Below are 27,685 nucleotides of genomic sequence, written 5' to 3' on the forward strand. Positions count from 1 at the left end.
CCTTGTGTAAGTTGTGAATAAACAAGAAAGGTTTTTTTCATTGCATATATAATCACCATGAATTTTATTAATTACACGATATCAGTGATCAATTTGCTGCAAACATCCAAGAATGGATATACACTCGAAACTTCGTAGTGATCATCCTTGTTTCCGCCAGCCTTCCAATTCAAAATGCGAGCTTGTCGTTCTCCGCTATCGACGCCTTCCAGCCGCAGTTCGTTTAACGTCTCTGCCGTCCGTAGCATATCCCGTTGCAAAATGATCGATGGATCCTCGGGCGGTTGTCGCGGTGAAGAAGATTTGCCGGAGGAAGACGTTCCAATGTTCTTAAAATCGACAAGATAGCTGTTGTTGTCAAGCTTATAGAGCTGGAGATCAAACTTGACAGTTAGATCCAATTCTTGATACTCGTATCGACATCGGATGTGATAGGGTTCAATGTTTCTCCATTGCTAATCCAATCTTTGTCAACAAAATGCGCATTGCATAAACCAGATCCAAGTAGTCCACGTACCATTCCCACGTTTTGCAAAGATCGATAGATTTCTAGCATGACTTCCCATACAGGGCATTTGCTCCGGATGCCAAAATGCCATCGCGGACGTGGCTTCTGCGGTCGTTTAGATGGACCTGTCGTCTGTGCTGAAAGGCGATGTTGAGTCGGTCGACTGCTGCTTTCCCGTGGTACCGAAGAGGCGGGGAACATGGCACCAGGCGGAGGCGTGCCTACTATTGGCCCTATCGGCTGGCCGTTTGCTGTCGCTGATGATCTTGATGAAGACCGAGCCCTAGAAAAGCTATCCTCGTGATTTGGTAAGCTGGAGCTGAGAACGGATATTGATGAAGAATCGTCGTCAACAGCGTTGTCGTGTGTGTCTACATCTTCTTGCTGCAGTAATTTTTTAACATTTACTGCCCCTTATAAAATGTCACGTTTTTCACTCACGTTGAAAATTGTGTTCCAGGGTGGCGGTGATGTTGCAAAAAAGCTTTGTATGTCACTGTGTTCTGCTGCTACATCTCAAAAGCGTGAGTTGCTTTTCTAGGAGCAACAGCGGATTTACAGCACGTACAATCTTTTAATATCCGTTTATGATCGACGACCAGTTGATATGCAACCTTGAATTGATTGTTACCCGGATCGCTCAATGCACTGCGGATTCTTTCTTCGGGATATCCCATTTTCTATTCCAGATAGTTGAGCCTTTCCTTTAATTTCAGACAAAAGAGATCGCTCCGACTTACCCTTGATAGTTCTGATACTATTGATTCGTCAATTGGGCGACATAACTCGTCTTCAGTGTTGGGCAATGGATGAAGATACTCGGGGAGATTAGTGTTAAACCATGGATTTTGCCGTATTTCTTGAATAGTGATTCTCTTCATTGGATCCACGACCAGCATGGATGTGAGCAAGTATTTTGTTTCGGGGCTGAGGAATGAAGGCAATGTGTATATGCCGCCTAAAAAGCAATGAGCATTATTAGCATTTTGTTTTTTCTCTTAATGTAGAGTCACGATTATATACCATTGATCTTCTTGAACAAGGTTGGGATGTACTCGTCATCGAAAGGCAGACGTCCACACAGCATCACGTATAAAATAACGCCACAGCTCCATACATCGACCTCTGGACCAGCGTACAATTTTCCAGAGATTACTTCAGGCTATATGCATTCAGTGTTGGTGGAAAGTCGATGATACTAAGCCAATAAAAAGATACTCACGGCAGCGTAGTTTGGACTTCCACAGCTCGTCTTCAGAAAATCACCGTCGGTCATAATGTTTGATAGTCCAAAATCTGCAATCTTGACATTGTTGTTCGCATCCAATAAAAGGCTAATTATTTCATTGCTGTCGTTAGTTAAATTTATCACAATCGTTTGAACGTTTCTTTTACTTTTCAGGTTTCAAATCTCTAATGTGCGATGCCATTTTAAAGCCTTAGAACCCTTTTTCTCAAAGTCAAATGTACTATTGTCCAACTCACCTGTGTGCTATTTTGTGCCGGTGGCAGTATTCAACGGCGCATATGATTTGCTGGAAAAACTGACGCGCATCATCTTCAGACATCTGCAGTCCGCAGCAGCATCTAGCATGAGCAAGGGGACCGACGGTTTCATTCAAGTCAGATATGGTGGTCGTACGTTACCCTGCCTTTTTCCACAATGTAGTTGAACAATTCTCCTCCTGCATATTCAATGACCATGATAATATCTGTAGGCGTCGTAATGACTTCGTATCTAACAAACAGTAATGGCGCCTAATTAGAAATATAGGCACGTGTAAAACCCAGAGCAAGAGCGCCTACAGTTTGATGATATGCGGATGTCGCAGTAGCTTCAAATATTGTATTTCTCGCTTCACCCGCCCGCTCATGTCCATGCTTGCAATCTTCTTTCTGTTGATTATCTTAAGTGCAACTTTCTGGCCTGTCACAGCGTGCACGGCCACTGCGCATAATAAAAGATAAGATCTCTGTTTTCAAGGATCTGTACACAGCAATTCATGTATACTTACATTTCACTTTGCCAAAGGAGCCCGTGCCGATTGTCTTGATTATATTGTACTGGCCGAGCCTGAGTCTGCCATTAGACGACATTGTATAAGCGATAATAGAACAAAGCAAATCTGCGGTAGATGAAAAGCGCAAAAGTCGCCTGATTCAACACCTCCCACTCACGTGAATTCCATCGGCGGAGCTATTGCAGCAGCTGCATGGCGCAAACAAGAGTATACAGTGTTTTCGGCGCGATGTGATTGGTTAATTTGGCGCAACTGCCGAGAATGATTTGGAGAGTTTCACTAGGAGCACTTGGCACAAAGGGAAAAAGGGGCAAGGAATGCTCTATCCAGCCACGAAGCTCATTATTTATATGTGACCTTCCGAGCTCATTATAAGACCCTTTCCGTCGATGTCTCATTTTCATGCAATCTCTGGCTTCAGATACCTGACTTGACCTTTGACCAGCATCTCTCGATGGGGTTCAAGAACAGGGAACAAGAGGCAGGTAGACGCATCGATCCCCTCTACTTGCGACGCAAGTCTCAGGATCTTCGAGCACAATGAATATTGTCCATTATCGGATTGAATCCACGTACGTTGTGCTTGTCAAGCTCGTTCAGAACGCCAGTAATGAGTTAACGGTAGTCGGAGGCTTTCGTACTACTCGAGGTATTAATTGTCTTCGAGCCAAACACGAGATTGTCGTAAATGATGCGAGACATCAACCCATAGAAGCCTCCCTCACCGCCTCGGCCGAGCAAATCTGCCAAGACTGCCACAAAAAGGTTTTTTAACGCCCTGGATTCCCAACAGCATTTGGACGCATAGCATGACCCTGTGAGTCGCTACTTTCGAGAACGTTTTCGTTCGAGGATAGGCATTTACTTATACGCCATTAGGACAAGCTGTGCGAAGCGTTAGCATACCATGAGAAGACTCAGGAAGCACCTCATATTTTCACGAGGTCAATCCGGCTTATTGGTGCTAGCGCTGAGATAAGCACAGCACGTGTGCGGCGACGATAGCCATCTTTATTAATCTTTACACCCAAGCACTTTTTCGTCTCAAGAATGCCTCGATGCAATGACGACAGGACTGGAATAGCCCTCGTGACCCTCGGATTCCTACAGAGGTCCATCTGACGGGCTGTCGGAAAGATGAGTCTGGCTGCCTACACCTCTCTATTCATTGTTTTAAAAAACGGCACCGTGGTCAACGGACCATCAAGGCTCTAGTCAACAGCCCACTCGCCTCGGACTCTTCGCTTCGTCCAGTCCAAGCTTTTCTTGCTCTACGTGACAATCCTGCTGCGAGCGACCGCCCAATGATATGCCTTCTATGTCAACCCGGTTCCGGCCAGCTCTCCTATCACCACAGACACTACCTCTGACTGGATTCGACGCTTGCTTTCCCGGTCCTTGGAGGGCGAATCTTCTCGGTACCCGATCTGGTCCTGTCTCGGTGCTTCCCTAGAGGAATGTATTCTTATGGGCAGCTGGTCATAATCTACCGCGTTTGACCACCACTACCACCCTGGCTCTTTCTCGCTGATGCTCGACGCGGATGACTTCGCGCGATTCTCTGGGACGCAGCACCCAACAGTCACAGGTTGTTCCGTTAGTTCTCTGGGCTAAACTCACAGTTATACAAGTATTGACCCATGTTTTGAGCCCCACGATGTCGATTCTGTAACCTTTCCCTCTCTTTTTCCGTCTCTTCAGCATGGGAAACCATGGCTACTTCCTTAACGGGAAAAAATCCCGACAAATGGAACATACAAAGCGCTTATGAAATTGTTGAGAGGAAGGATCCCGCTTTGGACTGACATCGACCCCTCCACGCGCTCAAAAACCTTCTTGAAGAGGCGATAAAAGCCGGATCAAAGGCCCACGTTAAACAAGCAAGCAGAGACCATTATGATTCTCTAGCAAAGGTATTCTGTGACTTCCAACTTTCCAAGCGTGCTGCAATCCGATAATGGCACAGAGTTTGTCAGCTCATTCATGGCAATATTTGAAGGCAAAAGAGCTGTTGGGATCATGGAAGGTATACAAGAATTAACGGCCTTTGCCTAGCTATTTATATTTATCGCACAAATTCGAAATAGACCGTGAAGGAAACGGTTGTTCCGTAACCGTCCTCACTACAATCAACTTCGGATCGCTTTCAATCCAACAAAAACAGCGGATCTTCAGGTGCCAGTAGTGGTAGTAGCGGCACTGTCAAAGTGAGTGGTTCCACCGTGGGAGCCGTCATTACCGGCGGTATTGTGAAAATGACAATGCCAGCACCAACACAGCAAGGTAGGGATCCATAGATAGCCTATTTGTGCTTGAAAATTATTCACTAACACCTTTTTAATAGAGTTGGTCAGAAGACCCCGGGCTACGAATGAGACTGAGGACTCGAGTAACAATACCAACTCGTCCTATAGTAGCGTCGATCTGGAATCCTGCCGTAAAAAGAAGGAGCAGAGCATCCGATACAATAGGTTGCTTATATTTTATCCAAGCAAGAGATATCGAAAAATTTGCAACCAGTTTCTAAGGAGCTTTTACCTTCCTTCACCGGTCTTTTACCACAGTCAACTATATGTTTCGCTTTCCTGTGTTTCCTCTTCTTTATGACACGAACACCAAATTCTTTCCCTCGATATACCATTCGACACATTGTATATACTGAGGTATTTCAATAAATCAAAAATGCATAATGGCTGTTGCATTGTGTTTAATGATGAATGACAGTCGAGTATGCGGATTTTCCTTCATAAGATTCAATAAAAGCCAATCATCATTTCACTCTTTGAGATCCTGCTTATCTTGAATATTTGGGTCTGCACGTGTTTTTGACTTTAGGAATGATATAAACTTTTAATCTTCTTTATATGCAATGTAATCCCAGATATACTTTGCTACGAAGTAAGGGGTATAATCCTTGGCCTGATATTCGTGGATGTTACGTTTGTCATCTGAAACTATATGCGAGACCGATTAGAACTTTGATATACACACAAACTTCGTCCATTAGAGCGTACTTAGCCGTATCTTTGAGAAGGTACCGTCTTCGCCTTGAATCATTCTTATGCCTAGTCCACGGTAGATCAACAGCTGCAGACTATATATCAATGAAGAGGGAGTCAACAATCATTTCTTTTCGTTATCAGATATTCCGCATTTTTCTTACTAGGTAGGATCCATAGCATTCATATCATCAACATCATCGTATTTGTAAAGTTCTTGCTTCAATCTACTAATTTCCTCCTGGAGAGATTGTATGGACTGCTCTTCTTCGCTTATCGATGACTCTAGCGTCTGCTTCTGTGTCCCGCTGGCATCCTGGCATCGTCGCGTCGTAGCTTCGAGGTCTGCTGCTAATTCGGACTCTTTTGCTTGCAACCGACTATACTCTGCTTGCAGTTCTAAAAGAAAAAAGAAAGTAAAAAATTTATGGTCACTGTCGAAAGAAGGAATCTTAAAGTACCTGCTAGGTTCTCGCTCGACGCTTCCGTCTTTGCGTCCAGAGTCACTTGTATCTGGCGCGCGATATCTTTTGCTTCGCCCAAATGTTGGTCCAAAGGTGCATCAGCGAGCGTCTTTGTCACTCGATCGAAACGTGTCAGTAATTCCTCAAAGTCAACGTCATTGGCGGTTGTCATGAAGAAGCTGAAGAAGGGTAATACAAGAGAGATGATTATTCCTGCAGACCTGTGCGCGCGCGCCCATGCAAGGCAGAGCGAACGAAAAGCCACCAAATTTGATACTTGGAATTTCTCGATTCAAAGTGAACCCTTTTAATAACCCAAGTTCAATGGAGCAGGGAGGACAGCAGCAAGTTCAAGTTCGGTTCGTCACCCAGCAGACAAAGCACGTTGTGCCAGATACCGCTATTCTGGTGCCGGCCGAGTTGAGACGATATGGATTATCTGGCATTGTCAACAGCATGCTTGGTTATGGCAAGTATACTGAGTAGATCGATCTATTCAGGGACCATAAAATGTGTTCTAATATCTGCAACAGAGAAACCGGTACCGTTTGATTTCCTCATTGAAGGCGAGATCTTAAGAACAAGCATTGCTCAATACCTGCTTGACCACCGCCTTTCAACGGTATTTATTTATGTGATAAGTTAGTTTAATGCAGCAGGCTTAACAAGTTACATTTCACGCAGGAAAACGTCCTGACGATCGAGTATGTTGAGTCGATGCTTCCACCACAGTCTCTGGCAGCATTTCAGCACGATGATTGGATCAGCTCTGTTAAAGCGCGACATGGGTACGTTTGTTGTGGAATACGAGATAAAGATGGGGTATATATAAACCTAAATCGAGTAGTCTGTACTTGACTGGATCGTACGATAATATGGCTCGACTGTGGAACTCTTCGGGAGAATGCGTGGCAACATTTATCGGACACAAGGATGCAGTAAAAAGCGTTGCATTTGGCTCAAAACCAGGTAAATTCTTTGTGTAAGCAACGTGATGACATGATTAGTCATGTGTAATTGACTGGCAAAAAAAAAACCAGAAGATGAAGATATACTGGTGTTCAGCGGCTCACTCGATCACAGCATACTTGCATGGAAGGTTGGATATGCTTTTGCTTTTTGAAGCTCTCATTCCCTGCCCTCTGACATTGATATTTTGCATCTAGTACAATGAATCTGGAGAATCACCGACAATCTTATACGAATGCAAGGGTCACAAGGCGACTGTAGAGTCGATTGCAGTTGATGCACAGTATCAATATGTACGTGCTGATTACCATCAACTGTTGCTCGTGTGATTTTAACACAATCCTTTCTTCAGGTTGCAAGTGCTTCCGCTGATGGAACTGTTAAAGTATGGACAACAGCAGAGCCTATGGAAAGCGAAATACCACCTATTGCTAGCCAGGAAGCTCCATCCAAAAAGCGGAAAAAGGTCGAAGAGCCAGAAAGAACAATAAAGGTAAAAAGCAAAAGTCTGAAGAGAAAAGAGCATCCAAGTAATGAAACGGTGTTGTAGGCAAAAGCGCTCACTCTGGAAGGACACGTTGGTGCTGTCAACGCAGTTACATTTGATGCTACGGACAGCAATGTTGTATACACAGGCGGTTGGGATCATTCCATTCGATCATGGGACGTTGAAAACGAAACAAACTTGGTTACCAAGAACTGTGAAAAGGTGGTTCTGGATGTCGATTACTCCGCGCACTCCCGATTGATAGCGACAGGACACACTGACAACGTGCTCAGATTATGGGATCCTCGCTCAGAAGGTATGGAAAAAAAATATGCCATGTATCGGTAGCATCACGAGCGCTTATCAAAACAACGCAGATGGTACAAACGTAAAGCTTGCTTTGCGAGGGCACACCGGATGGATCTCTTCTGTGTCATGGTCGCCAAAATCAGAATACACGCTGTGTTCAGGTTCTTACGACGCAACAGTCCGCGTTTGGGATATTAGAAGCAAGGGCCCATTATACACTGTAAACGCAGACGACAACGATGATTCTTCTAGCAAGAAGGTCCTGTCAGTAGACTGGAGTGGAGATCAGATTGTTTGCGGTGGTGAAGACAAGAAATTGCAAATATTTAAAACTAACGCGCATTAATAAATCGTTTACGCATCACACTACTGTAAATTCTCATCGGATTTATATATTTCCTTCTCGCGTATTAGAAAAGGATGAAAAAAAAAATCTAGCTATTTTGTTCTATTCTCGGCCTTCACCGGAAATGACGATTCTGTAGTGTGCCTTGCCATTCGCCATGTTTTCAATACCACGATTCACGTCTTCCAAAGAGTTGCCTACAGTTTCGATCCAAGGTCTGACGCCCTTCTCGCTAGCGAATGCCAGCATCTCCTTTAGATCCTCGTGGCTGCCAACAAAGGTAGCAACGATAGAGATGTGGCGATAGATAAGCGTTGCCGGCAGCAAGGGCACGGGTCGTTCTGGTAAATCGAGGAACACTAGTTTTCCACGTGTCTTTATGAGTCCAAACAACTGTTCCCAGTTTGTAGATTTGCCGGATCCGCAGATAACAAGGTAGTCCACAGATTTTTGTAGATCATCTGGCACGCCCTCATCCAATGCAATAAAATCTGTTGCTCCAAGCTGCTTAGCTTCCTCAGCTTTGCGGCTGGAACTGGAGACCGCAACGATCCTTTTGCAGCCTTTTGCTTTCGCCCATTGCAGCTAGACATATATCTTGGTTAGCACACAAGTAACTGTTAGCCTGGACGGATACTCGTACCGCCAGGTGGCCCAATCCGCCAATGCCGACTACACCGACGGAGTGCGATTCGCCAATCTTTTCATGCTTGAATGGAAGGTATCTAGTTGATTGTCGGTATCCATCACTCGGTTTTTTCTTCAAAGCAAGTAAGACTTACGTCGTGATGCCTGCACAAAGCCTAAATATTATATTGTTACCCACGCTGTAGCAAATGTAGATCTTGCTTAAACTTACAGAGGGGCTCCTTCTTCGTCGCCAATGGTGGATGGGATTTTGATAGCCCACTTTGCTTGAACGCGAACTTTATTTGCATATCCCTAGCATAGCATATGGGGCATCAGTGCTATGTAAACCTTGACTGTTTCAGTGAGAAACTCACACCATAGGTACGATAGCCCTTATACAGTGAATTGTAAGTTGTCACTTTGGAAGGACACAGCTGTCCGAAACCATCCTTGCAATGTTCGCATTCACCGCAGCTGCGGCAGACAGGACTGACTCCAACGCGATCACCGACTTGTAAACTGTCGACTTGATCGCCCTTTGCCGTCACCTTGCCAATGAATTCGTGGCCCGGTATTAACGGAAAATTGGCTCTTTTCCAGCCCTGTCAAATATAGATGTCGGTTTAGAGAGAGGATACTCGCTCCCATTTTTTTGCCTGGATATTACATCTGTCAATTGGTGGATATCCGAGCCGCAGCTATGTATTGTCGGATCAAGACCAGCTGCCATGTTAGTGCATATGTCTTTATATACATATTACGCGTGTGTGCCCGGAGGAGGACCTACATTCCGCAAGCGGACACCAAGATCTCAACCTCGTCTGGATCCAGCGGACGTGCTTCAAACGTGTAGCTTTCCAGCTTCGAGTTGCCGCTTTTGAAATCAAGAGGTTGAAGAGCTGCGTAGCCTGTAAACTGATCCTTGGCCATGGTGGGAGTTGTTATCTGTGACAAAGAGAGTGGTGTCGGGACAGGAACTTGCGACAGATAAGCAGTTAGTACAATGCCTACTTTTGGAAACTGGAGCTGCCAAATGGGTGTAGCCCAACGCAGCGATTTGTTCATGTAGAGACTGGTAAGTACAAAAAGTCAATGATACACTGCGAGTATCCAGTAATTGGAAGCTATTGCCATTGGTCCCTGTTTCTGCATAGCAGCAGCAAAATCATATATCACACGTCGGTAACAGGTGACGACACTGTAATTGTTGAGGGCAACTTTTCAAGTCAAGACTCTTTTGTGAAAAAAAAAGCTAAAACATGTATTCAAACTCGAGGATAGAAATATAACAGGAATATAAATAAGCTACTACTGTTCGAGTATGTAATATCCAGCGAAAAGATTAGCTGTGAGCAAACCAGTTCAATATCCATTCTCAATTGCTCGTATCCTTACATGTCTTGTGCTAGATTTGCTTGGAGCAGAAAAACAGCCAATCACCAACTGGTAGCTCGCAAGGCTGGCGCTTTTCCAAATATGGAAACATGATTGCAATTCCACTAGCCAATCAAAAGGAAGAACGATGGCGAAATCGCTCATGATTGTTAGTGGTTACGAGGTGTTCAAGAAACGAAGCGGGAGACATTGTCGGTTTTCACACCTCTTTCTTTCTCTTTTCATTTCAACTATTACTTTATTGTAGGTATAAAACATCGAAGACAGAGAGAGATGGAAATGGGAACAACGATAGGGATAGTTACGGCTGCACCGATGACGACGCCGATGACGATGAGGAGGGAGGAAAAACGACGGACAGCAGCTATTGGTGGACGCAGCGCTGACCCTGGATAGTGTAGAATGAGCACTTGCCGCTGCTGCGAGCACGGCCAGTGTCAGCTTCGAAGGTTTTGCAGACTTCGTACGGCGGGGTATACAGATGCAAAGAGACGGCGCCACGTTCAGCATTGGGGTTGGAAATACGGTGCAATCCAATTTTGTCTATACCACCGAAAAAAAAAATTCAGCAACGAGACGATACCACATGATCAGCGGACTCCAGTTTTACCGTACCGTGGATGTATGTTACTTGATTCGGCCTGAGTATTCCGTCCTTGGTTATTTTGAGCGGCTTGCCGCCTTTCGATTGGGTCTGACGTGGACATTCAGCATTGGATGAAGCAGCATCTGTGACATCAGTGCATTCGGTGGGAGTTTCTGCTGCTGCTGCCTGGTCCGATGGCCAAGCATACTGTGTCTCCTGCAGCTCTCCGTCCAGCACTTTCATGATGCAGTGCGAACCTGAATGATCGTGGATGGGACTTTACACAGCAGCAACAACAGCACATGAGCGTTATTTTTATTGATGCGACACACACGAGCGAAAGTCATTTACCTTTGCTGACCCTTACTCCAGGCCAGAATCATCAGATTGAACTGGGAAAAACCACCATTTTAGCTTCAACTGCTCTATCAACCCCACTTCATCAGTTACGACGGAAACTCACCTTGCCGTTACCATCGTCGACGAGATTGCGAGTATACGCCCTTGAGTGATCAAAGAACGCATATTTGCTCCAATCGTTAGCGTTGGAGGAGTAAGACTCCATGAGCCGGAAGATTTCAGCAGCGTCAACATGCTCAGAATCCAGACCACCATCGGGTCCAAGTATCTGGTGGATACGCTCAATGAGCTTTTCCAAGGTTAAAGGCTCTTGTTGTTGTTGCTGCTTGGGCTTTGGAAGTGCAACAACATTCAGAGGAGTTTGCTGAGCTTCGATCATGATAGCGATAAAGAACAACAAAGAGAAAAGAAGATGCCCGTCGCAACACACTGCCTGGCTATTTATCTCCGCTGCAAAACATCTTGTACCATTCGATCCGAGTTTTCCCCCTGCCCAGGTGGGACAGCAGTCGCTTTACAAATGTCAGCAGCAACCATCACCACACAACTCTCTTTTCAGTCTTTTGTTTGAATTGCGGGAACCGCTCAGAGATGGGGAGTGCGATAACCCAGCACATTTCTATTTTTATTGTTCGCCGTTCAACTCGAGTATGTGGGACAGCCCAGCAGCAGAAGGAGTGCTTGAAATTCGTGGGAAAAATGGAGACTCTGCATACATCGTCATGCGCTTGTTTGAATTCACAAACATATTGGAAAAACAAAAAGGAACGGGTCAGTCGGTCAGGGTGACAGCAAAGTTTGCATGGACGATTGCAACCAAATGATTCGGCGTTTTTGCAGCTTTTCCTTCTCTGGAGAAAACTATGACACCTCCGGTTTCACGGTTGTGTTATTCAGGTACGAAAGCAATCTATATTTGAACAACATTTGCATATCGTGACCGTTTTGTGGTATCGATGGGCCTCGACTGCTGCTTCCAGTCAAGCATGGATTGCAAAGCTAAGGGAAAATGAACGTTGGATAAATACAGGGCAATTTTGTTATCAATTATCAAAATAATACTGCTTTATTATGTGGAGTCTACAGACAATTTGGAAGAGATGGAACCGCTGATTATCACTGGATTGCTGCTATTATCTTATCTGATTTTGACTTCTGCCAAGAATTGCCTTATACATAAAGTGATTCAGATATTTGATGCAGATATCAATGTGGTCTAGGTGATCAAAGGATCACAAAGCGGCAAGCATTCCGCAAAGATAACAACCTACTCTTTTGCTTACCCGACGCCCTGTAATTGCAATGGGAATCATTGGGTGCTTGGCTGTTTTGAAAGGCCGCCGTCGCCGCCACCCCAGCTGTGCCGCGCAATTTTCCACTTATCTCTTTAAGGGTATAAATTGCTAAGGGTATAAATTGCACGTAGCGGCTTGAGCTGCACAGTGAATTGTTTTCTGATAGATTAGAATAGTTTGGTTTAGTGTCACTGCAGCTATCATTCCTTTGGTTCGTTCTCCCCGGAGAATTGGGAAAATGATTGGCTGAAAGGTATTTTAAAAAAGCGCTCTCGCGCTCTCCCCGCGAACGGTAGTATCCATTTTTCAAGAAGGTTTTTAGAGCCCGAAATATATCCCACACTATATCTCACATCGTTTTTGGATTGTACGAGATTCGCGAAAGATATATTAGCTGCCACTTGCGATATTTATATAGGCGGTTGTAGTTACCATGACGACCCGTCTCCCTGGTCTCTCCCTGCGGTGTTTGATATTCAAAGGATTACATTGGTTAGCATGAGCGGCTGAATAAATTATCCAGAGCTTCGGCTTTGACAAAGATTTCATACAACTTTTTTTGTGTGTTTTTGGACTGATCTTGATCAGCAATGGCAACACTGGAGCGCAGACCTGGAGAAGCCCCAATTAAGGCCGAGTAAGCTTCTGCCGCGTTTTTTGACGTGCATATCGACTGCAGTATCTGACAAGTGGATAAAAAAAGGTTTCGAAAGGAAAAGTGGGTCGACAATGAAGGCAATGAGACGCAGGCTGGCACCTCCGTCTTTGGCGACGAAGAAATCGAGGGCCAAAAATTCAACAACGGCGACTCAGTAATATAATAAATCAGATGGATGGGGAAAGTCCAAAAGCGTGATTTGTAATGCCCAATTTCTCCACTTGCAGGGCAAACCAAAGCGAAACCGTGGTGCAAACTATGGACAGCGTGGCAAAAAGAGAATTGTAGATACCATCAAGGTATAGGATATCCACTTTTTGAGTCAAGTATGGAGATATTGATTTCTTTCTGTTGCAGCTTTGTAAATCTACAGCACGCGATGAACCATGCACTTTTGGCGAAATGTAAGTGCAGCAAAGCAGAGAGAGAGAGAGGGATAGGAAGCACACAGTGGAGCTAAGACCATATATAGGTGCCGTTTCTCGCACGATGTCGAGGCATATCTGGCAACGAAACCGCCAGATCTTGGCGACAAGTGCATTCAGTTTGAATTATTTGGGAAGTAAGTAAATCTATATTGTGATATTGATAGAACATGCTCGTCTGACCCAATACATAGATGCCCCTATGGATACAAGTGCAGATACCTTGGTGCTCATTTGGATGAGAACAAGAAGCTGGTCGTCAACGAAGAGGTAGGTTCATATATATGTAAATAATATCTGCTGCCCTTTTTACTCATTCTCGTGTAGCTCGTCAAATCAGCGCCTACATACACACGCAATGGCATCCGAGGCGAAACGCAATATGCATTGTTGAAGAACCAGGTATATGTAGAGTCTGGATTTAGTTATGATTACTCTTGCACTGACTAGTCGGCCAGTACAAATTCCCGAAAAGTGAAGCTTACCTGAAGGAAGTTCAAGAAGAAATCAAGGCAGCTACGGAAGAACAGAACCGTAACAGAAAGAGAAAGCTGGAAGAGACTGAAGGCGAAGATGCAGAAATAGAAACCAAGGCACCTGAAACCAACGGGCAAAAAGAAGGCAAAGAAGAGAACAAGGAGCAAGAGGGACAACGAAAGGCGGAAGAACAAACAGAAGAAAAGAAAGCACCTGCTTCTGCCGCCATCGATGAGGATTTGCCGCAAATCGATATGAACGTGGAGCCAAGGGTCGGACCGATTGATGAGGAGAAAAAGTACAAAAGGTTGATCGATTTCCGAAACAAGACGTACCTTGCACCTCTCACGACTGTTGGAAACTTGCCGTTCCGTCGCATCTGCAAGGAATTTGGCGTTGATATCACGTGCGGTGAAATGGCCATGGCTCGTAACTTGTTGCAGGTGAATGACGGTTATAACAATGTTGATCTCTCTTTGATTTACTAACGGTGCTGTGTAACAGGGTCAACAATCCGAGTGGGCATTGACCAAACGCCACGTTTCTGAAGATATCTTTGGTATCCAGATCTGCGGTTCCAAGGTGGACCATGTTGTCAAAGCCTGCGAAGTTATCAATGAGGAATTGGATGTCGATTTTGTTGATCTGAATATGGGCTGCCCTATCGACTTGGTGTTCAACAGCGTAGGTTATATAATATTCTTCACAAAAAAAAAGTCTGTTGATAACTTTTGCAAAAAAAAGGGTGCTGGATCGGCGCTTCCCGAGTCTAGAGGTCGCATGGTCAAAGTGCTTCGTGGTATGCGCCGAATGCTCGATGTCCCCGTCACCGTCAAGTTCAGAACGGGCTTGAAGCAGGGAATCTTGACAAACCACAAATTGGTCCCCGTATTTGAAGACTTAGTAAGTTGTAACCGTAAAACTCACTTTGACCTGAATTAATCAAACCCTTTTTTCTTAACGAAAAGGGCATGAGCCTGGGAACAGTAAGTTGTAAACAAGAAAGATGGGGGGATTGGATGGTATGTCTCAAAACGCATATCATTACTGTAGATTCACGGTCGATCTCGCCAACAACGCTACACAAAACTTGCTGACTGGGATTACATAAAGCAAGTCAAGAGTTTGGCAAAGGATATGCCAATTTTCGGTAACGGAGATGTTATGAGCTACGAGGATTACAATAAGCACAAGGAAGAGACTGGTGTGGATGGTATCATGATTGGAAGGTAAAAAAAATAGATTCGACGAGTTTTATGTTATCCATCAACTCCTTGCTAAAAATCATCCGTCTGATGACAGAGGCGCACTTATCAAGCCATGGATTTTTGAAGAAATCAAGACGCAGAGACATTGGGATATCTCCTCTCGGGAACGTTTTGAGATGCTGAAAAAGTTTTGCAACTATGGTTTGGAGCATTGGGGTACAGATAGCCAAGGTGTCAACACGACTCGCCGGTTCTTGTGTGAATGGCAGTCGTTCTTGTACAGGTAAAAAAAAAAAAAATGTCCCTACAAAGCTTCCCATGAAAGATTATGTGCTAAATTGTATTCGCACCACAGATATATTCCTGTTGGAGTGCTAGAAGTTTTGCCGCAAAAGATCAACGAGCGTGCACCGCCGTTTACTGGACGTGACGAGTTGGAGTCGTTGATGGCAAGTCCAAGTGCATCTGACTGGGTAAAGTTGAGCGAACGTTTGCTGGGACCTGCTCCAGATGATTTCAAGTTTATTCCCAAACACAAGGCCAACTCGTTCGAGGTAAATTTGTATGAAAAGAAGATGTCTGTGGTAAATTCGATCTGACGACTGTTGAACTTTTGTACAGGGTTAAGAAGCAAAGTAGTGTTTTGGAATAATAAAACGTTTGAATTGTTGTCTCTAAGCATTGTTTGCGCAGCAGAATTCTATGTCAACGATCTCCTTGGGTGCTGTTGCCGTGAGTACGTAAGGCTCTTCTTTGCCCACAACGACGTTGTCCTCGATACGGATGGCTGTTCCTTGATATTTACGTGGATACCGGTCGTCGTAAGGAATATACAATCCAGGCTCAATCGTGACAACCATATTCTTCTTTAGTTTGCGGGAGCGATCAAGGGAATGGCAGTCGTGGATATCAAGACCGAGGTAATGTCCTACGTGGTGAGGATACAGTATCCGTTCGAGTTCCTACCGAAAAAAAAAATTGAGTCATTAAGTTGTTGGCATGCTACTGTAAGATCTCCAGTTACCCATGTGCTAGTCTTGAATCCGAGTTTTGATAGTTCTTCTTTCATCATCTGAGTGGAGAACGAGTGAATACCGTGAAGAGAAATACTGTTTTGCTCGGTGCAAAGCTACATTGTCGTTAGAAACACAGAGAAATATATACAAATACACGTGAAATCCTTTACCTTGATACACGCCTTGTTAACGTTAAGCACCGCTTGGTACAGTTCCCGCTGTGGTTCTGTAAATTTGCCGTTTACAGGCCAGGTACGAGTGATATCACTCGCATAGTAATTATATTCTCCACCGCAATCTACCAGTACAAGATCACCATCCCTGAGGTTTTCATCGGTTAATGTTCCTTTAAAAGCAAGGAAACAAACATGTCTAGTCACTACAAACCTGAGCTGCATATCATTTCGAACATAATGCATCGATAGACCGTTCGGACCACCAGCGACTACCGGCACGTATGCGAGAATAGTAGATCCACGCATTCTGCATTCGTAGTCAAGCTTCGCCCAGAGCTGCGCCTCAGTGTATCCAGGCTTTGTCCATTTCATGGCTTCAATGAAAGCTTTTGCTGAGATATTTCCAGATTGCTTCATCAACTCAATTTCACTGTCGCTCTTGACGATACGCAGTTCTTGGATCAGCGCAGAAAGTGGTTTGATAGCTCGTTGGGTCCTGCCTAAATTTGAAGCTATTTAATATAAATTCATCTTTCACAAAAATCTAGCCCTGGTATCCAGAAGAAGAAGATAGAACGCACCCAGTAATCTCTGGACCCAGGCTGCTGCCGATGATTGCGTACCGATTTTGATCATCTCGCTTTCAGGCTTCTGTGATAGGAGAGATGGCTCGGTTTTATCCAGAAATACATGTTTCGCATCCAACGCTTGCTTAAGATGCTTGGCAAATCGATCGTTGTCATAGGCCTTTTATGCATAACATTAGTAACTGTGGATCTTGTAGCTCTTTCTGTATGCTAACCTCGTCGGCTGCAAATACTTCAATGGCCCCTTCAATACCAGTGCGTGGGCCATCCCAAAGCTCTTCTTTTGGACTCTTTGGTGGGACAAACATTGTCTGCTTGTATCCTCTCTGTGAAGAATTCTTTTCTACATGACCCCAATGAGCTCTCAAGTTTTCGTTCGGGGAATGGTATAATGATTATTATTACCGAGAATCATGGCGGAATCGGGCTCGTTGAAACCCGAAAGGTACCAAAAATCTGTCGCTTGATGGAAAGGATAGAATACATTGTTGGACATGTACCGTGTACTGTATCCTGCGCTGACGACGACGCTGCCTTCAGGCAGACATTTCATCAAATTCTGGCGTCTCTGCTCGAACTCGGTAGCCAGTAACCCGGGTGTCACTGTTTTTTTGTTACGTCAAATATTTTTAGCAAAAATAATTATATGCACCAACTTGAAACGTTATTCCACACCTTCTCCTTTCTTCAATAGGTATGGATGTGTGTAAACTGTAGGCTGGCCGAACGAGCGTCGGTGGGTGTCCGGTATGAGGTCGGAGACGGTCGATCCGGTAAATCGTCTCTGTGCGATTTTGAACAATGCTGCTTGTGGTGGTACATGAAGTGCTTTGCTGCTATGCAACGATGCTGAATGGCGGGTTTCTTAGTACATTGCAGAAGCCCGAGATACCGTCATGTTTCTGTGTGGCTGTTTTTGCTCTGCTCACCATACAATGCTCCTCTGACGCCTTTGTACATTGTCGTTCGGAATAACGGGGGCAAAAAATTGACATATGTCTTTCCGATGATAAGTTGTATCTGACATGCAAAAAGAAATAGTGCAGAAGTGAGCAAGCAATACAAGACGATTATTCATTTCGCGAAAGCTATATTATCTAGAGAAGAGAATCATGCAAGTAGTGCTAATTTTGGGCAATGTATTGAATTTGCATAATATATGTACTTTTACAGAAGACATCTTTGCGTTAGATGAAAAATTGCTTAGGCGAGATATAAATATCTGTGCGTCTGGACTTTGCTTCTCTGTATGCACACATCATCAACTTGGCGGTTATGCTCAGCAACGAAACAAAAAAATGAATTTGTTAACGAGTGAGAAGCGGCAGAAGGATCACGCGAACATTCAACCGCCTGCGCGCGGACCTGCAGAAAGAGTGAGAGCGAAATTATAAGTCCAGGTCCTCTCTTCCACTCTTTCCCACAGCAACATGAGTCATCGGCAACAGGATACAAAGAAAACAGGCAAAAATGAGGAGGAAGAGGAGCTGACAAACGAGTTCAATGAGAAGGCAGCTCTGCACGAGACTGGAGCGAACGACGACTACGAGGTTTTAGATGAAAAGGCAGCTATGCGGCAGGGCGATGAACTAGATGCTCTCTTGACAGACACGCCGCCAGCATCACGGTATGACTAAAGTGCAAACGACGGTCTACTACTATTGACACTTTGCTGACACACCTTCCTTCACTCTGCTAGACCAGATAGCCGCGGCGCTGGTGAAGGTGGCGATCAAAACCAAAAGGAAGAGCTGCAGCACATTTTTGACCAGTTCGATGGTGATAAGCCAAATGATTCCAGCCCTAGTACGTCATCCAGTGTTATACACTATAGTAAGGGTCCAAATATTCAACAGTATTGTAGGTATAGATGAGCAAAACACTGCAGCAAAGGACGACAGCAACAGCACTGTCAGCGGAAACAACACCAATAATGATAATGCAAACAGCACTAGCACCGACGCTAGTAAGAATAATACAAGCAGCGCCACCACCACTACCATCAACAACAACGACGAGAGCGTATCTAGCAGCGCTGCAGCGTCGTCATCGTCATCGTCGGAAGAGTCTAACAAACGGACTTCGTTAGCCGAGATAAAGAGATCAGCTGATGAAAGGAAGGGTAGAGAACGTGAAGAGATCCCGTTTGATTTCCACAAGTTCCTCGAACAAATGCACCGGCGAAGTGCTACCCCAATTGTAAAATATTTCAAAAGGTAAACATGCGCATTAAGTATCGAGTTTGTACAGAAAAATGCCGATTTTATATGGATATAGTTTCCTTCATGCCTTTGATCGTCGGCCTTACGCGGTACACGAACAAGTAAAAATCATCCAAGATTTTTTGGAGGTATATATATATATATATATATATTGAGCGAACAATCGAAAAACCTAGTTGCTGTTGCTAACAGCGATGGATTTTTTTTTCAGTTTATCTATGTCAAAATGCGAGAATGTGAAGTCTGGCGCAATGCAAGCGAGCAAGAGTTCGAGAATGCAAAGGAAGGCATGGAGAAACTGGTTATGAATCGTCTTTACAATGTGTAAGTTTGATTTTACTTGCTGATAGAACTGCTTGAGCTAAACATTGGCATAGCACGTTTTCTCCGAGCACTACGGATGATAAAGAGAGAGACGAGATATTGCATCAAAAGATCAGCATATTCCGATGGATTCGAGAAGAGCATCTAGATATACCCAAAAGCAGCGAAAATGAATCTTTCATCAAGTTTGCAATTTCAGGTCATTTAAGAAAGGAAACTACTTGCAATCGTCGCGCCTCGCATTGCTGACATTTATTCTCTTTTAGAGCTGCTCAAGATAAACAACTACAAGGCGCCGAGAGACAAGTTAATTTGTATCTTAAATTGCTGCAAAGTCATATTTGGTACGTGTGCCTTTGACAGTGGAAAAAAGGATTTTCGGCTGACCTCTCTCTTTGTACAGGTCTAATTAAGCACGTGGAAGGCGATGGCGGCGCTGACAAGTTCCTTCCTATTTTGATCTACGTCGTGATCAAAGCCAATCCTCCTCGACTTATATCCAATGTCCAGTGAGTTTAAATAATGCAAAAAGAGAGGTTTACTATCTTGACTGATGGGACTCTATAAAAGATACATATCCCGTTTCCGGAGTCCTGAGCATCTGCAATCAGAGTCTGGCTATTATTTGACGAATTTGGTAAGTATATGCCTAGTGCGTTCGGAGCATATGCGACTCAAAATTCTGTGTTAAACTCGGTAGATGGGATCAATAACGTTTATTGAAACTATGGATGCTGCCTCCCTTTCCATCACCAAAGAAGAGTTTGATGCGTAAGATACGCCAGACAACGAAAGAAAGACAGATTCAAAATTTATTAAATTTGCATATAATCCAGGAATATTGAGAGGACAATGAATGAACTGGAACAAGAACGACCATCAGTCACTCAAGACAAGCAAAAGATAAACTACGATAATGCTATTCATCCGTATCGATCGCCCAACGCGCAACCACAGCCTTTGATTGATCCTGTCCGGGCAGCAGCTCTGTTAGAAAAGGGCAGCACATTTGCACAAAAGACAATGCAAAAACCACTGAATTTTGTGGGCAAGATCTTTCAAGGCTTAAACGAGGGATCTCCCAGTAGCAGCGACGATGAAGGTTCTTCTTCTCATCAGCAACAACGGCTATATCCGCACGATGATCCTCGATACCAACAACAGCATCAGCAGCAATATTACTACGCAGCGCCAACCATTCCTGCTGGTGGAGAACAACGGTCTCAGCGGCCTCTTCCACCGCATCCTCCTCCCGCTCCAGATCCACGAGCTGTTGAAGCGCAGCGGGTGTTTGAGGCTAACTTGCAGTCGATCGTATCCATGTTTTCGAACGTGGATCCTGAAGTCTGCTTCATGGTGTTCCAAGCGAAAGGCGGTGATGTTTCTCAGACTGTAGACGCGTGAGTTTTTGATAAATAGCAATGAAGTATATTTGACGATTTAACGTACTTTTCCTGGTGGATTAGGTTACTGGAGATTGCTGATCCAGAAGCAATACCTAGCACTGGCGTAGCAGAAGAACCAACTGTTCAAGACAACAACGTAATTACTTCGCCGCCTCGACCTCCACCGAAAACACCAGCAGCTTCAGGAGACAACGAAAGAGATGCAGCAAGAGAGGAAAATGACTTGATACGTTTCTAGCACAAAAAAAATGGATATCATAATAGTATACAACATGAAATAATAATAAAAAACAAGATAAAAAGGAAACCTAGGTTCTTTTGCCTTGAGCGAGGTACACTCTCAACTTGAAGATTACACACTGCAGCTGTAATGCCTTCAAGCAGTCGTGATCCATGATCCAAAGCACATTTTCGGTTACACGGGAGCTGCAATCGATGAATCTCAGGTTTGCATGCAGCGAATGTATGTAAGCCTAGTGACAACCAGAAACACGGCTCGCAATGTTAATATCAATGATTATCAGCTAGAAGTACAGCGCTTGACAGGATCGGGATCAAGATAGTGGAAGATATTATCCGTCGGCTAGTGGAGCCGATGACAACAACACCTGGAAAAGTCGCACTTTGCAAAGTAAAATCGATCGCTTGCCCGATAATCTCAAAATAGACATAATGTACTTTTGAGACTCATATAACTGTATTTCTTCATGCTATTCGATCGTCGCGAGTAGCAGGATACCAAAAACAAAGAAAAAGCTTGTCTTCATGTGGAACTTGTAACACAGGCTGTCGGTCCTCCCGATTCACGCCCAGCCACGCTTAAAGTAAGGGTTTCCGTTTGGTTGTGGTTGGGGAGCGGGTCCAGTTCTCCTTTTCTTTTCTTCTTTTTCCACGTTACCCATCCCTTTGCTTCTCTTTTTGTTTGTTCCCGACAACAAAAAAGAGAACATCATGTCTGGCGCAGAAGGCGAAGTGAACAATGTTGACAAGATACCCGCGGAACAAAAAGGCGCCTTCCACTCGTTCCTAAAGTCTCTGGCGTCATTTTCAGGTGACCTGTCGTCGCTAACGTGTCCGGCGTTCCTGCTTGCACCAGTATCCTTGATCGAGTACTCGGAGTATTGGTGCCAATCTCCGGAGCTCTTCACAGCCATTACAAAGTCGGATGATGAAATGGAACGCATGGTTGCCGCGGTGAAATGGTACATATCCTCGCTCAATGCATCCTATTCGAGCCGTGTTCCCAAAGGCGAATGGGAAAAGAAGCCCTTTAATCCAGTTTTGGGTGAGCAGTACTTTATGACTTGGGGCGACGTTGATGGGTGTGGAGAGACGCACGTCACATGCGAGCAGGTGTCCCACCATCCCCCTATCACCGGATTCTACATTGAAAACAAGAAGGCTGGCATGACACTGAATGGACACACCGGCCAAAAGACTCGCTTCTCGGGCACCTCGTTGATTTGCGACCAAGTCGGACAGAGTCTCATCACACTGCACAACCGCGACGGCGAATCGTATTTGCTCACCAGCCCTTCGCTTACAGTCAACGGTATTTGGTATGCTGGTAAGTTAAGTTCAAGAAGAATCGAGGAGAAGGATGAATCTAAAGAGAGTTTTTATCACTTTGCAGCACCCTACATTGAGCTTACGGGCATGTCATACATTCAATCTTCAACGGGTATCTACGCAACTATTGAGTACTCATCACGCGGCTGGATATCAGGAGAAAAGAACCACTTTAAATGCTACATCCGAAGAAACGCCGGCAATCCAAAGGAATACGCGTACAAGATTGAGGGACAGTGGAGTGCAAAGTCAACGATCACGCCGTACGGCAGCAAAACATCAGCGCCGTTCTTGGACGTGGCAGAATGCAAGGCAGCACCTATGCACGTTAAGGATCTGGAGGAGCAAGGAGAGATGGAAACACGTCGGGTGTGGCAAAAAGTGTCAGAGGCAATCCGCGCAGGCGATACCCAAACAGCCGGGTTGGAAAAAAGCAAGATTGAAAATAAACAACGTGTGGAAAGGAAGGAACGAGAAGACAATGGCATCCAGTGGGAACCACAATATTTCACCTGGCAGCAGAACGAGCCTACCGTGTTTTCTCTCCAGCGCATGCTCTCATCTGCGACCAAGTCAAAATACGATCCTCCCAATGCAGGCAACTGGGTGTACAAGAAGCCTGGGAGCAATTAGGGTATAGAAAAGGAAACAACACATCCGATTGTATATAATATACGTATTCCCTTTTGTTCGTTCGTTTGTTTGTTTGTTTGTTTGTTTGTTTTGGAAACAAGTGTCAAATTCTTCAGTTCAGTGTGCCAGCGGAGCTCTGGGTCTTAAGTTTTTTCCTTTGGCTTACCTTTTCTGCATGGGTGTCAAGGTCGTTATTGTCCTTTTTCTTTTCCCTGTCGTAACGTTATCCGCTTTTCCGCACGATGCCAGATAACCAACGTGCGCCGGGATGCGGCCCTGCTTCCTCCAAAGACAAGGAAAACGCCGTTGACGAACTGATCAGTCAATTTGAACTATCGACAGATGTACTCAAGAAAGTCGCGCATAATCTGCGCAAAGAAATGGACAAAGGTCTAAAAACGGACAAGGCCAACGTGCCGATGCTCCCGTCTTGGATTCTCACACACCCAACCGGCCAAGAGACCGGCGAATACATTGGTCTTGAGCTCAGTGGTAAATGAACACTTTCGCGGTGCGTACGCACGCAGCGAGAGGGCTAAAAAATCAATCTTTGTAGGCTCCAGCGTGAGGATTTATCTTGTTACGCTTCACGGCAAAGGCCGGATCACGACGCGGCAGCAAAAGTATCCTGTGCATAACCATTTGAAGAAAGGATCTATCAACAAACTCGTTGATTACCTCGCTGTATCAGTGGATTCATTCCTGGCATTCATTAGCAAGCATGACGTGAGCTTCCAGAACCCACTTGCACTTGGCTTTGTCATTTCTTTTCCTCTGCACCAGACCGCGTTGAACAAGGCATCTGTCATGCAATGGACCAAGGATTTCGAGGTCACGGGGACCGACGGTAAAAACATTGTCGATCTGCTGCAGACCGGACTTCGACGGCGGCATATTCCGGTCATCGTCGAAGCTGTGTGCAACGGCGCAGGTAAATAAATAAATCCTAAAGTCGTCGCTGAATCTCCCCCGTTCCTGACTCAAAGAAAAATATCATTGCTAGTTGGCTGTCTTTTAGCCCACAGTTACCGTAGCCTGGATACACTGCTCGCGTGCACCGTGAGCACTGGCACGAACGCGGGTGCGTATATATATAATTATAAAAAATCGCCCCATTCATTCGAGGATGCTAAAAACTTGCCACAAAAATAGCCTACTGGGAAAAATGCCGCCTCATCGAAAAGTTAAAATTTCCAGAATCCGTGTTGAAGGACGACGGCGAAAATGCACCAGAGATGATATTAAATACAGAGTGGGGCTCGTTTGGCGATAGCAACCCAGAGTACCTGCCACGCACGCTGTACGACAACCGCCTCAACCGAGAATCAGTCAATCCAGGCGTGCATATCTTTGAAAAGATGGTGTCCGGCTTATATTTGGGCGAGATTGCGCGCAACATTATGCTGGACTTTGCAGACCGCCGCCTTTTATTCGATAATGCCGATCTGGATGAGCTTAACGTGCCTTACAGCTTTGAAGCTTCGTACATGAGCGCTATCGAGTCGGACACAACGTCTGAGCTGGAGGATGTCAAGCATATCCTTGAATCAATCATGAACATATCAACAACAACGCGCGAAGACCGAGAAGTTGTCAAGCGGATCTGCGAACTGGTTGGCCAGCGTGCTGCGCGACTCATTGCTGCTGCGATCAGCGCAGTCGTTGAGAAGCGCGGCGCATTGGAACTTGGCTTGACGATAAGTACGTACAAGAAAGAAATGCGGCATAAACATTTGAAAATAACCCGTTGTGTAGGCGTTGAAGGCAATATTTACGAACATTATCCAAACTTTCCTAACCGTGTCAACGAGGCTCTGAGAGACCTTTACGGCCAAAACGTGGATCGAATTAACATTGGGGTATGTATTTTATCCCGGTACCCTCCCTAGCGCATACACTGACTGTATTTCCGTTCGATATTTTTTATAGATCACTCGCGATGGAAATGGAATTGGAGGCGCACTGGCTGCCATGCTGGCAAGAGAGACCAAGAAGAACAAGGACAAATCTCCCATCGCCTAGATCTTTCGTTACAATTCATTTTACCCTCTCAAAATTCGTAATAACTAAAGCCTCAGTATGTTAAGAGATTTTGAATGAATGTCCGGGAAGTGTCAGTAGCAATACAAGGTATATTGCAGTATTTAGAGAACATGAACAATAAAAACTCTGTATAATACATCTTCTATAACGATACCAAAGTATATGTTCTTGGATTTTAAATTTCACTAGATAAGTAAGCTAACATTTACTTTAATCATCTGATGCTGCCAAGACGGTCTATGAAAGCTGAGCGAATCCTTTAGAAAGGCGGTATAAAGTTTATTACATAATGCTACTACTATGGTTCTATCGAACTATCGCAAATGATATATGTACTGTGCAGTTGCAAAAGACGCTGTTTTCATCAATTTCTGTTGGTCTATACAAGAAAGTTTCTATGTTTGCTGTGGACATGCATATGCGCAATGTTTTTAAAGCTTTGACTTGAGGGCTGTAGACGGGGAAGTCTGTATATCCAACGTGGTTGCCGCCATAGAAGGTATGGCGGTTGTATTTTCTCAAAGACCAGCCGTTCTTGAGAACCTGAACGAAATCTGGGTTGGAGGTGAAGATGCGACCGAAAGCAACAAAGTTCCCGAATTCGTCAGCGATCTTGGCAGCTCTCTCAGGATGAGTGCTGTATCCACCAGCCGAAATGAAATTGCCTTTCCATGCTTGTCTAAACGGGTCCAGAGTATCCTTCTTCCCAGCATTTTCATCATCATCATCATCATCACCGTTGCGAGGTTCGATAAGTAGATGTAAGCAAGGTTAGGATGGCGCTCTTGGATCTTGTTGACAAGATTGCCCCAAGTGTCGTAAGGTGTTTTATCTTCCACGTCTAGATTGCCTGACCAGGGAGAGAATCGGATAGCGGTATGCTCGGCACCAACTGCGCCAACAACAGCGTCGACAACTTCGATGGCGAATCGGGCGCGGTTCTCGATAGAGCCTCCGTACTCGTCAGCGCGCTTGTTGCTAGACGTGTTGATGAACTGATCGATCAAGTTTCCGTTGGCACCGTGGATCTCGACACAATCGAAACCAGCCTCCATGGCGTTCTTGGCTGCCTGGGCATAGTCCTTGACAGTTTCCTTGATCTCGTCGATAGAAAGCGCACGCGGAACTTCGTAGTTTTCGCCAAAAAGGTTCTTGCCCTTGATGGCTATCACGGATGCGGAGACGGGAGTAGCGCCGTTGGAAAGGTGTTTGGAGGAAGTACCTCTGCCAATATGCCAGAGTTACAAGAAGATGTAACGTTGGTTGTCGTGGACAGCGGATACGACCTTCTTCCAGCCTTCGATCTGCTCTGTTTCGTAGATACCAGAACCATGGGAAATACCACCAGCCATTGGACTGAACATAGTAGCTTCTGTAATGAGGAGCCCGCCGGGAGTAGCGCGTTGGGTATAATACTCGCGCATCAGGTCAGTAGCTACATGGTTCTGGTCGTTACGGAGACGCGGTGCTGCAACAGCATGTTGCCGACCTTGGTTGGCTTGAAAAGAGCGGAGTCAGAAAGTTAGAGGCAGTCATTTAGAAGTGTTGTTGTTTTTGATCCAGTAATAGAATGGATGGACCCTTATCGGCGGGCTTAGGATCTGCCCCTTATATAGAGATCCAGGTAGAGTGGTTTATTTGTAAGGTGGCTCGCGTGAGGCGGAGCGCGTAAGATGAGAGCTCACCTGAAACTGTCAAGTAGGACAGTCCAGGTGATCTCGGGTCAGGGGCGGCCCAGCCTCAAAGCATGATACCAGCTTATACATCCGCCTAACAATGTTAACATGGTTATTTTGTTCAATACAGCCGTCTACAAATTATGCCAAGAACATGCGAAACTCACCCGATGTTGCAACAGAGATATAGTCTCTGGAAGTATTTACAGATAACACCTCCGGTGGACTAATTTCACCGATGCCGGGCAATATTATTAGTAATGTATCGACCAATATAGAATAGCACTTACTGTAAAGAAACTCTTACAGCGGGTGGCATGAGAGGGAAATAGCTTACCCCTGACTTGCAGTCAGGCATCTTGTGCGGAGTGGCTTGCCGACGCATCCTTCGGCTTATCTTTTGCGACGGTCTTGGAGTGTGCTGTGCCGCCCTTGCTAAGGAATTTGATGATTGTCTTGGTGGTCTTCTGACATCTCCTCAAGAAACGACTGCCTGTTACGGATGTTGAAGGAATTCTGCAAATGCAAGGATAGACAGAAAATGCACTTTATGAACGAGTGAGCTTCTGCTCTTGCATTACCAATCCATCTGGACCACGAGCCGACGCATTAAAATACGACCGAATAAAATATTTGAAGATATGCTCGCATCAAACGCGCTGACCCTAAGCATTTTGCTGATGGTGGCGTTTTATTTATTGTCAATCACTAACCACTTTAAAGCAGAGAAATACAAATGACTGATTTATCCGTTCGGTGGCTGTTCTTCATATATACCTCATCCTTTATTCTTTGAAAAAGATAGATTTTTGTCCCTCAAGTCTATTTATTTGTGGACGTTTTATGCACCACAGAGATTATACTATATGCAAGACTCTTAACCTTCACTTGTATGT

The 27,685-nt window shown here is 44.9% G+C and overlaps 14 protein-coding genes across 14 annotated transcripts; 8 read left to right on the forward strand and 6 right to left on the reverse strand.

The window, feature by feature from the left end:
* Positions 1–71: 71 nt before the first annotated feature.
* VTP01DRAFT_10105 (uncharacterized protein) lies at positions 72–2,605 on the reverse strand (the record flags this gene model as incomplete). Its single annotated transcript, XM_069378431.1, has 12 exons — positions 72–455; positions 518–892; positions 950–1,017; positions 1,077–1,188; positions 1,249–1,466; positions 1,532–1,670; positions 1,731–1,842; positions 1,904–1,921; positions 1,994–2,076; positions 2,156–2,246; positions 2,315–2,456; positions 2,524–2,605. The coding sequence occupies 12 exons, from the start codon at positions 2,603–2,605 to the stop codon at positions 72–74; spliced, it is 1,824 nt and encodes a 607-aa protein (XP_069239530.1).
* A 464-nt stretch (positions 2,606–3,069) lies between these two features.
* Positions 3,070–3,899, forward strand: VTP01DRAFT_10106 (uncharacterized protein; the record flags this gene model as incomplete). The annotated part of the gene is made up of 4 exons (XM_069378432.1): positions 3,070–3,178; positions 3,242–3,294; positions 3,409–3,513; positions 3,603–3,899. 4 exons carry the CDS (start codon positions 3,070–3,072, stop codon positions 3,897–3,899), a joined length of 564 nt encoding a protein of 187 aa, XP_069239531.1.
* A 587-nt stretch (positions 3,900–4,486) lies between these two features.
* VTP01DRAFT_10107 (uncharacterized protein) lies at positions 4,487–5,056 on the forward strand (the record flags this gene model as incomplete). The annotated part of the gene is made up of 5 exons (XM_069378433.1): positions 4,487–4,555; positions 4,617–4,639; positions 4,694–4,812; positions 4,874–5,000; positions 5,050–5,056. 5 exons carry the CDS (start codon positions 4,487–4,489, stop codon positions 5,054–5,056), a joined length of 345 nt encoding a protein of 114 aa, XP_069239532.1.
* Positions 5,057–5,379: 323 nt separating this feature from the next.
* On the reverse strand, positions 5,380–6,164 carry VTP01DRAFT_10108 (uncharacterized protein; the record flags this gene model as incomplete). The annotated part of the gene is made up of 4 exons (XM_069378434.1): positions 5,380–5,483; positions 5,544–5,623; positions 5,693–5,927; positions 5,990–6,164. 4 exons carry the CDS (start codon positions 6,162–6,164, stop codon positions 5,380–5,382), a joined length of 594 nt encoding a protein of 197 aa, XP_069239533.1.
* A 152-nt stretch (positions 6,165–6,316) lies between these two features.
* On the forward strand, positions 6,317–8,103 carry VTP01DRAFT_10109 (uncharacterized protein; the record flags this gene model as incomplete). The annotated part of the gene is made up of 9 exons (XM_069378435.1): positions 6,317–6,461; positions 6,526–6,614; positions 6,677–6,780; positions 6,840–6,961; positions 7,033–7,091; positions 7,159–7,254; positions 7,314–7,454; positions 7,512–7,764; positions 7,826–8,103. 9 exons carry the CDS (start codon positions 6,317–6,319, stop codon positions 8,101–8,103), a joined length of 1,287 nt encoding a protein of 428 aa, XP_069239534.1.
* Positions 8,104–8,205: 102 nt separating this feature from the next.
* VTP01DRAFT_10110 (uncharacterized protein) lies at positions 8,206–9,798 on the reverse strand (the record flags this gene model as incomplete). The annotated part of the gene is made up of 7 exons (XM_069378437.1): positions 8,206–8,688; positions 8,747–8,828; positions 8,886–8,906; positions 8,963–9,045; positions 9,108–9,335; positions 9,401–9,431; positions 9,521–9,798. 7 exons carry the CDS (start codon positions 9,796–9,798, stop codon positions 8,206–8,208), a joined length of 1,206 nt encoding a protein of 401 aa, XP_069239535.1.
* A 694-nt stretch (positions 9,799–10,492) lies between these two features.
* Positions 10,493–11,453, reverse strand: VTP01DRAFT_10111 (uncharacterized protein; the record flags this gene model as incomplete). Its single annotated transcript, XM_069378438.1, has 4 exons — positions 10,493–10,671; positions 10,744–10,991; positions 11,066–11,106; positions 11,178–11,453. 4 exons carry the CDS (start codon positions 11,451–11,453, stop codon positions 10,493–10,495), a joined length of 744 nt encoding a protein of 247 aa, XP_069239536.1.
* A 271-nt stretch (positions 11,454–11,724) lies between these two features.
* Positions 11,725–12,077, forward strand: VTP01DRAFT_10112 (uncharacterized protein; the record flags this gene model as incomplete). The annotated part of the gene is made up of 3 exons (XM_069378439.1): positions 11,725–11,845; positions 11,915–11,971; positions 12,055–12,077. 3 exons carry the CDS (start codon positions 11,725–11,727, stop codon positions 12,075–12,077), a joined length of 201 nt encoding a protein of 66 aa, XP_069239537.1.
* Positions 12,078–12,959: 882 nt separating this feature from the next.
* Positions 12,960–15,764, forward strand: VTP01DRAFT_10113 (uncharacterized protein; the record flags this gene model as incomplete). The annotated part of the gene is made up of 15 exons (XM_069378440.1): positions 12,960–13,006; positions 13,073–13,181; positions 13,255–13,326; positions 13,385–13,431; positions 13,500–13,589; positions 13,647–13,722; positions 13,780–13,854; positions 13,911–14,372; positions 14,434–14,613; positions 14,674–14,832; positions 14,898–14,915; positions 14,983–15,158; positions 15,232–15,420; positions 15,493–15,691; positions 15,759–15,764. 15 exons carry the CDS (start codon positions 12,960–12,962, stop codon positions 15,762–15,764), a joined length of 1,905 nt encoding a protein of 634 aa, XP_069239538.1.
* A 47-nt stretch (positions 15,765–15,811) lies between these two features.
* Positions 15,812–17,876, reverse strand: VTP01DRAFT_10114 (uncharacterized protein; the record flags this gene model as incomplete). The annotated part of the gene is made up of 9 exons (XM_069378441.1): positions 15,812–16,099; positions 16,162–16,266; positions 16,324–16,474; positions 16,541–16,829; positions 16,953–17,076; positions 17,132–17,259; positions 17,322–17,519; positions 17,592–17,765; positions 17,846–17,876. 9 exons carry the CDS (start codon positions 17,874–17,876, stop codon positions 15,812–15,814), a joined length of 1,488 nt encoding a protein of 495 aa, XP_069239539.1.
* A 470-nt stretch (positions 17,877–18,346) lies between these two features.
* VTP01DRAFT_10115 (uncharacterized protein) lies at positions 18,347–21,106 on the forward strand (the record flags this gene model as incomplete). Its single annotated transcript, XM_069378442.1, has 12 exons — positions 18,347–18,543; positions 18,616–18,722; positions 18,781–19,132; positions 19,194–19,266; positions 19,350–19,462; positions 19,516–19,661; positions 19,729–19,806; positions 19,866–19,971; positions 20,033–20,099; positions 20,163–20,233; positions 20,299–20,862; positions 20,929–21,106. The coding sequence occupies 12 exons, from the start codon at positions 18,347–18,349 to the stop codon at positions 21,104–21,106; spliced, it is 2,052 nt and encodes a 683-aa protein (XP_069239540.1).
* Positions 21,107–21,819: 713 nt separating this feature from the next.
* VTP01DRAFT_10116 (uncharacterized protein) lies at positions 21,820–23,070 on the forward strand (the record flags this gene model as incomplete). Its single annotated transcript, XM_069378443.1, has 2 exons — positions 21,820–22,435; positions 22,502–23,070. The coding sequence occupies 2 exons, from the start codon at positions 21,820–21,822 to the stop codon at positions 23,068–23,070; spliced, it is 1,185 nt and encodes a 394-aa protein (XP_069239541.1).
* Positions 23,071–23,312: 242 nt separating this feature from the next.
* Positions 23,313–25,092, forward strand: VTP01DRAFT_10117 (uncharacterized protein; the record flags this gene model as incomplete). The annotated part of the gene is made up of 6 exons (XM_069378444.1): positions 23,313–23,562; positions 23,627–24,001; positions 24,074–24,151; positions 24,223–24,771; positions 24,826–24,929; positions 25,000–25,092. 6 exons carry the CDS (start codon positions 23,313–23,315, stop codon positions 25,090–25,092), a joined length of 1,449 nt encoding a protein of 482 aa, XP_069239542.1.
* Positions 25,093–25,631: 539 nt separating this feature from the next.
* On the reverse strand, positions 25,632–27,174 carry VTP01DRAFT_10118 (uncharacterized protein; the record flags this gene model as incomplete). Its single annotated transcript, XM_069378445.1, has 4 exons — positions 25,632–26,278; positions 26,372–26,611; positions 26,957–27,074; positions 27,127–27,174. 4 exons carry the CDS (start codon positions 27,172–27,174, stop codon positions 25,632–25,634), a joined length of 1,053 nt encoding a protein of 350 aa, XP_069239543.1.
* Positions 27,175–27,685: the final 511 nt, after the last annotated feature.

This window comes from Rhizomucor pusillus (genome assembly GCF_041956525.1).
Source record: "Rhizomucor pusillus strain CBS 183.67 unplaced genomic scaffold VTP01scaffold_8, whole genome shotgun sequence".
NCBI lineage: Eukaryota > Fungi > Mucoromycota > Mucoromycetes > Mucorales > Lichtheimiaceae > Rhizomucor > Rhizomucor pusillus.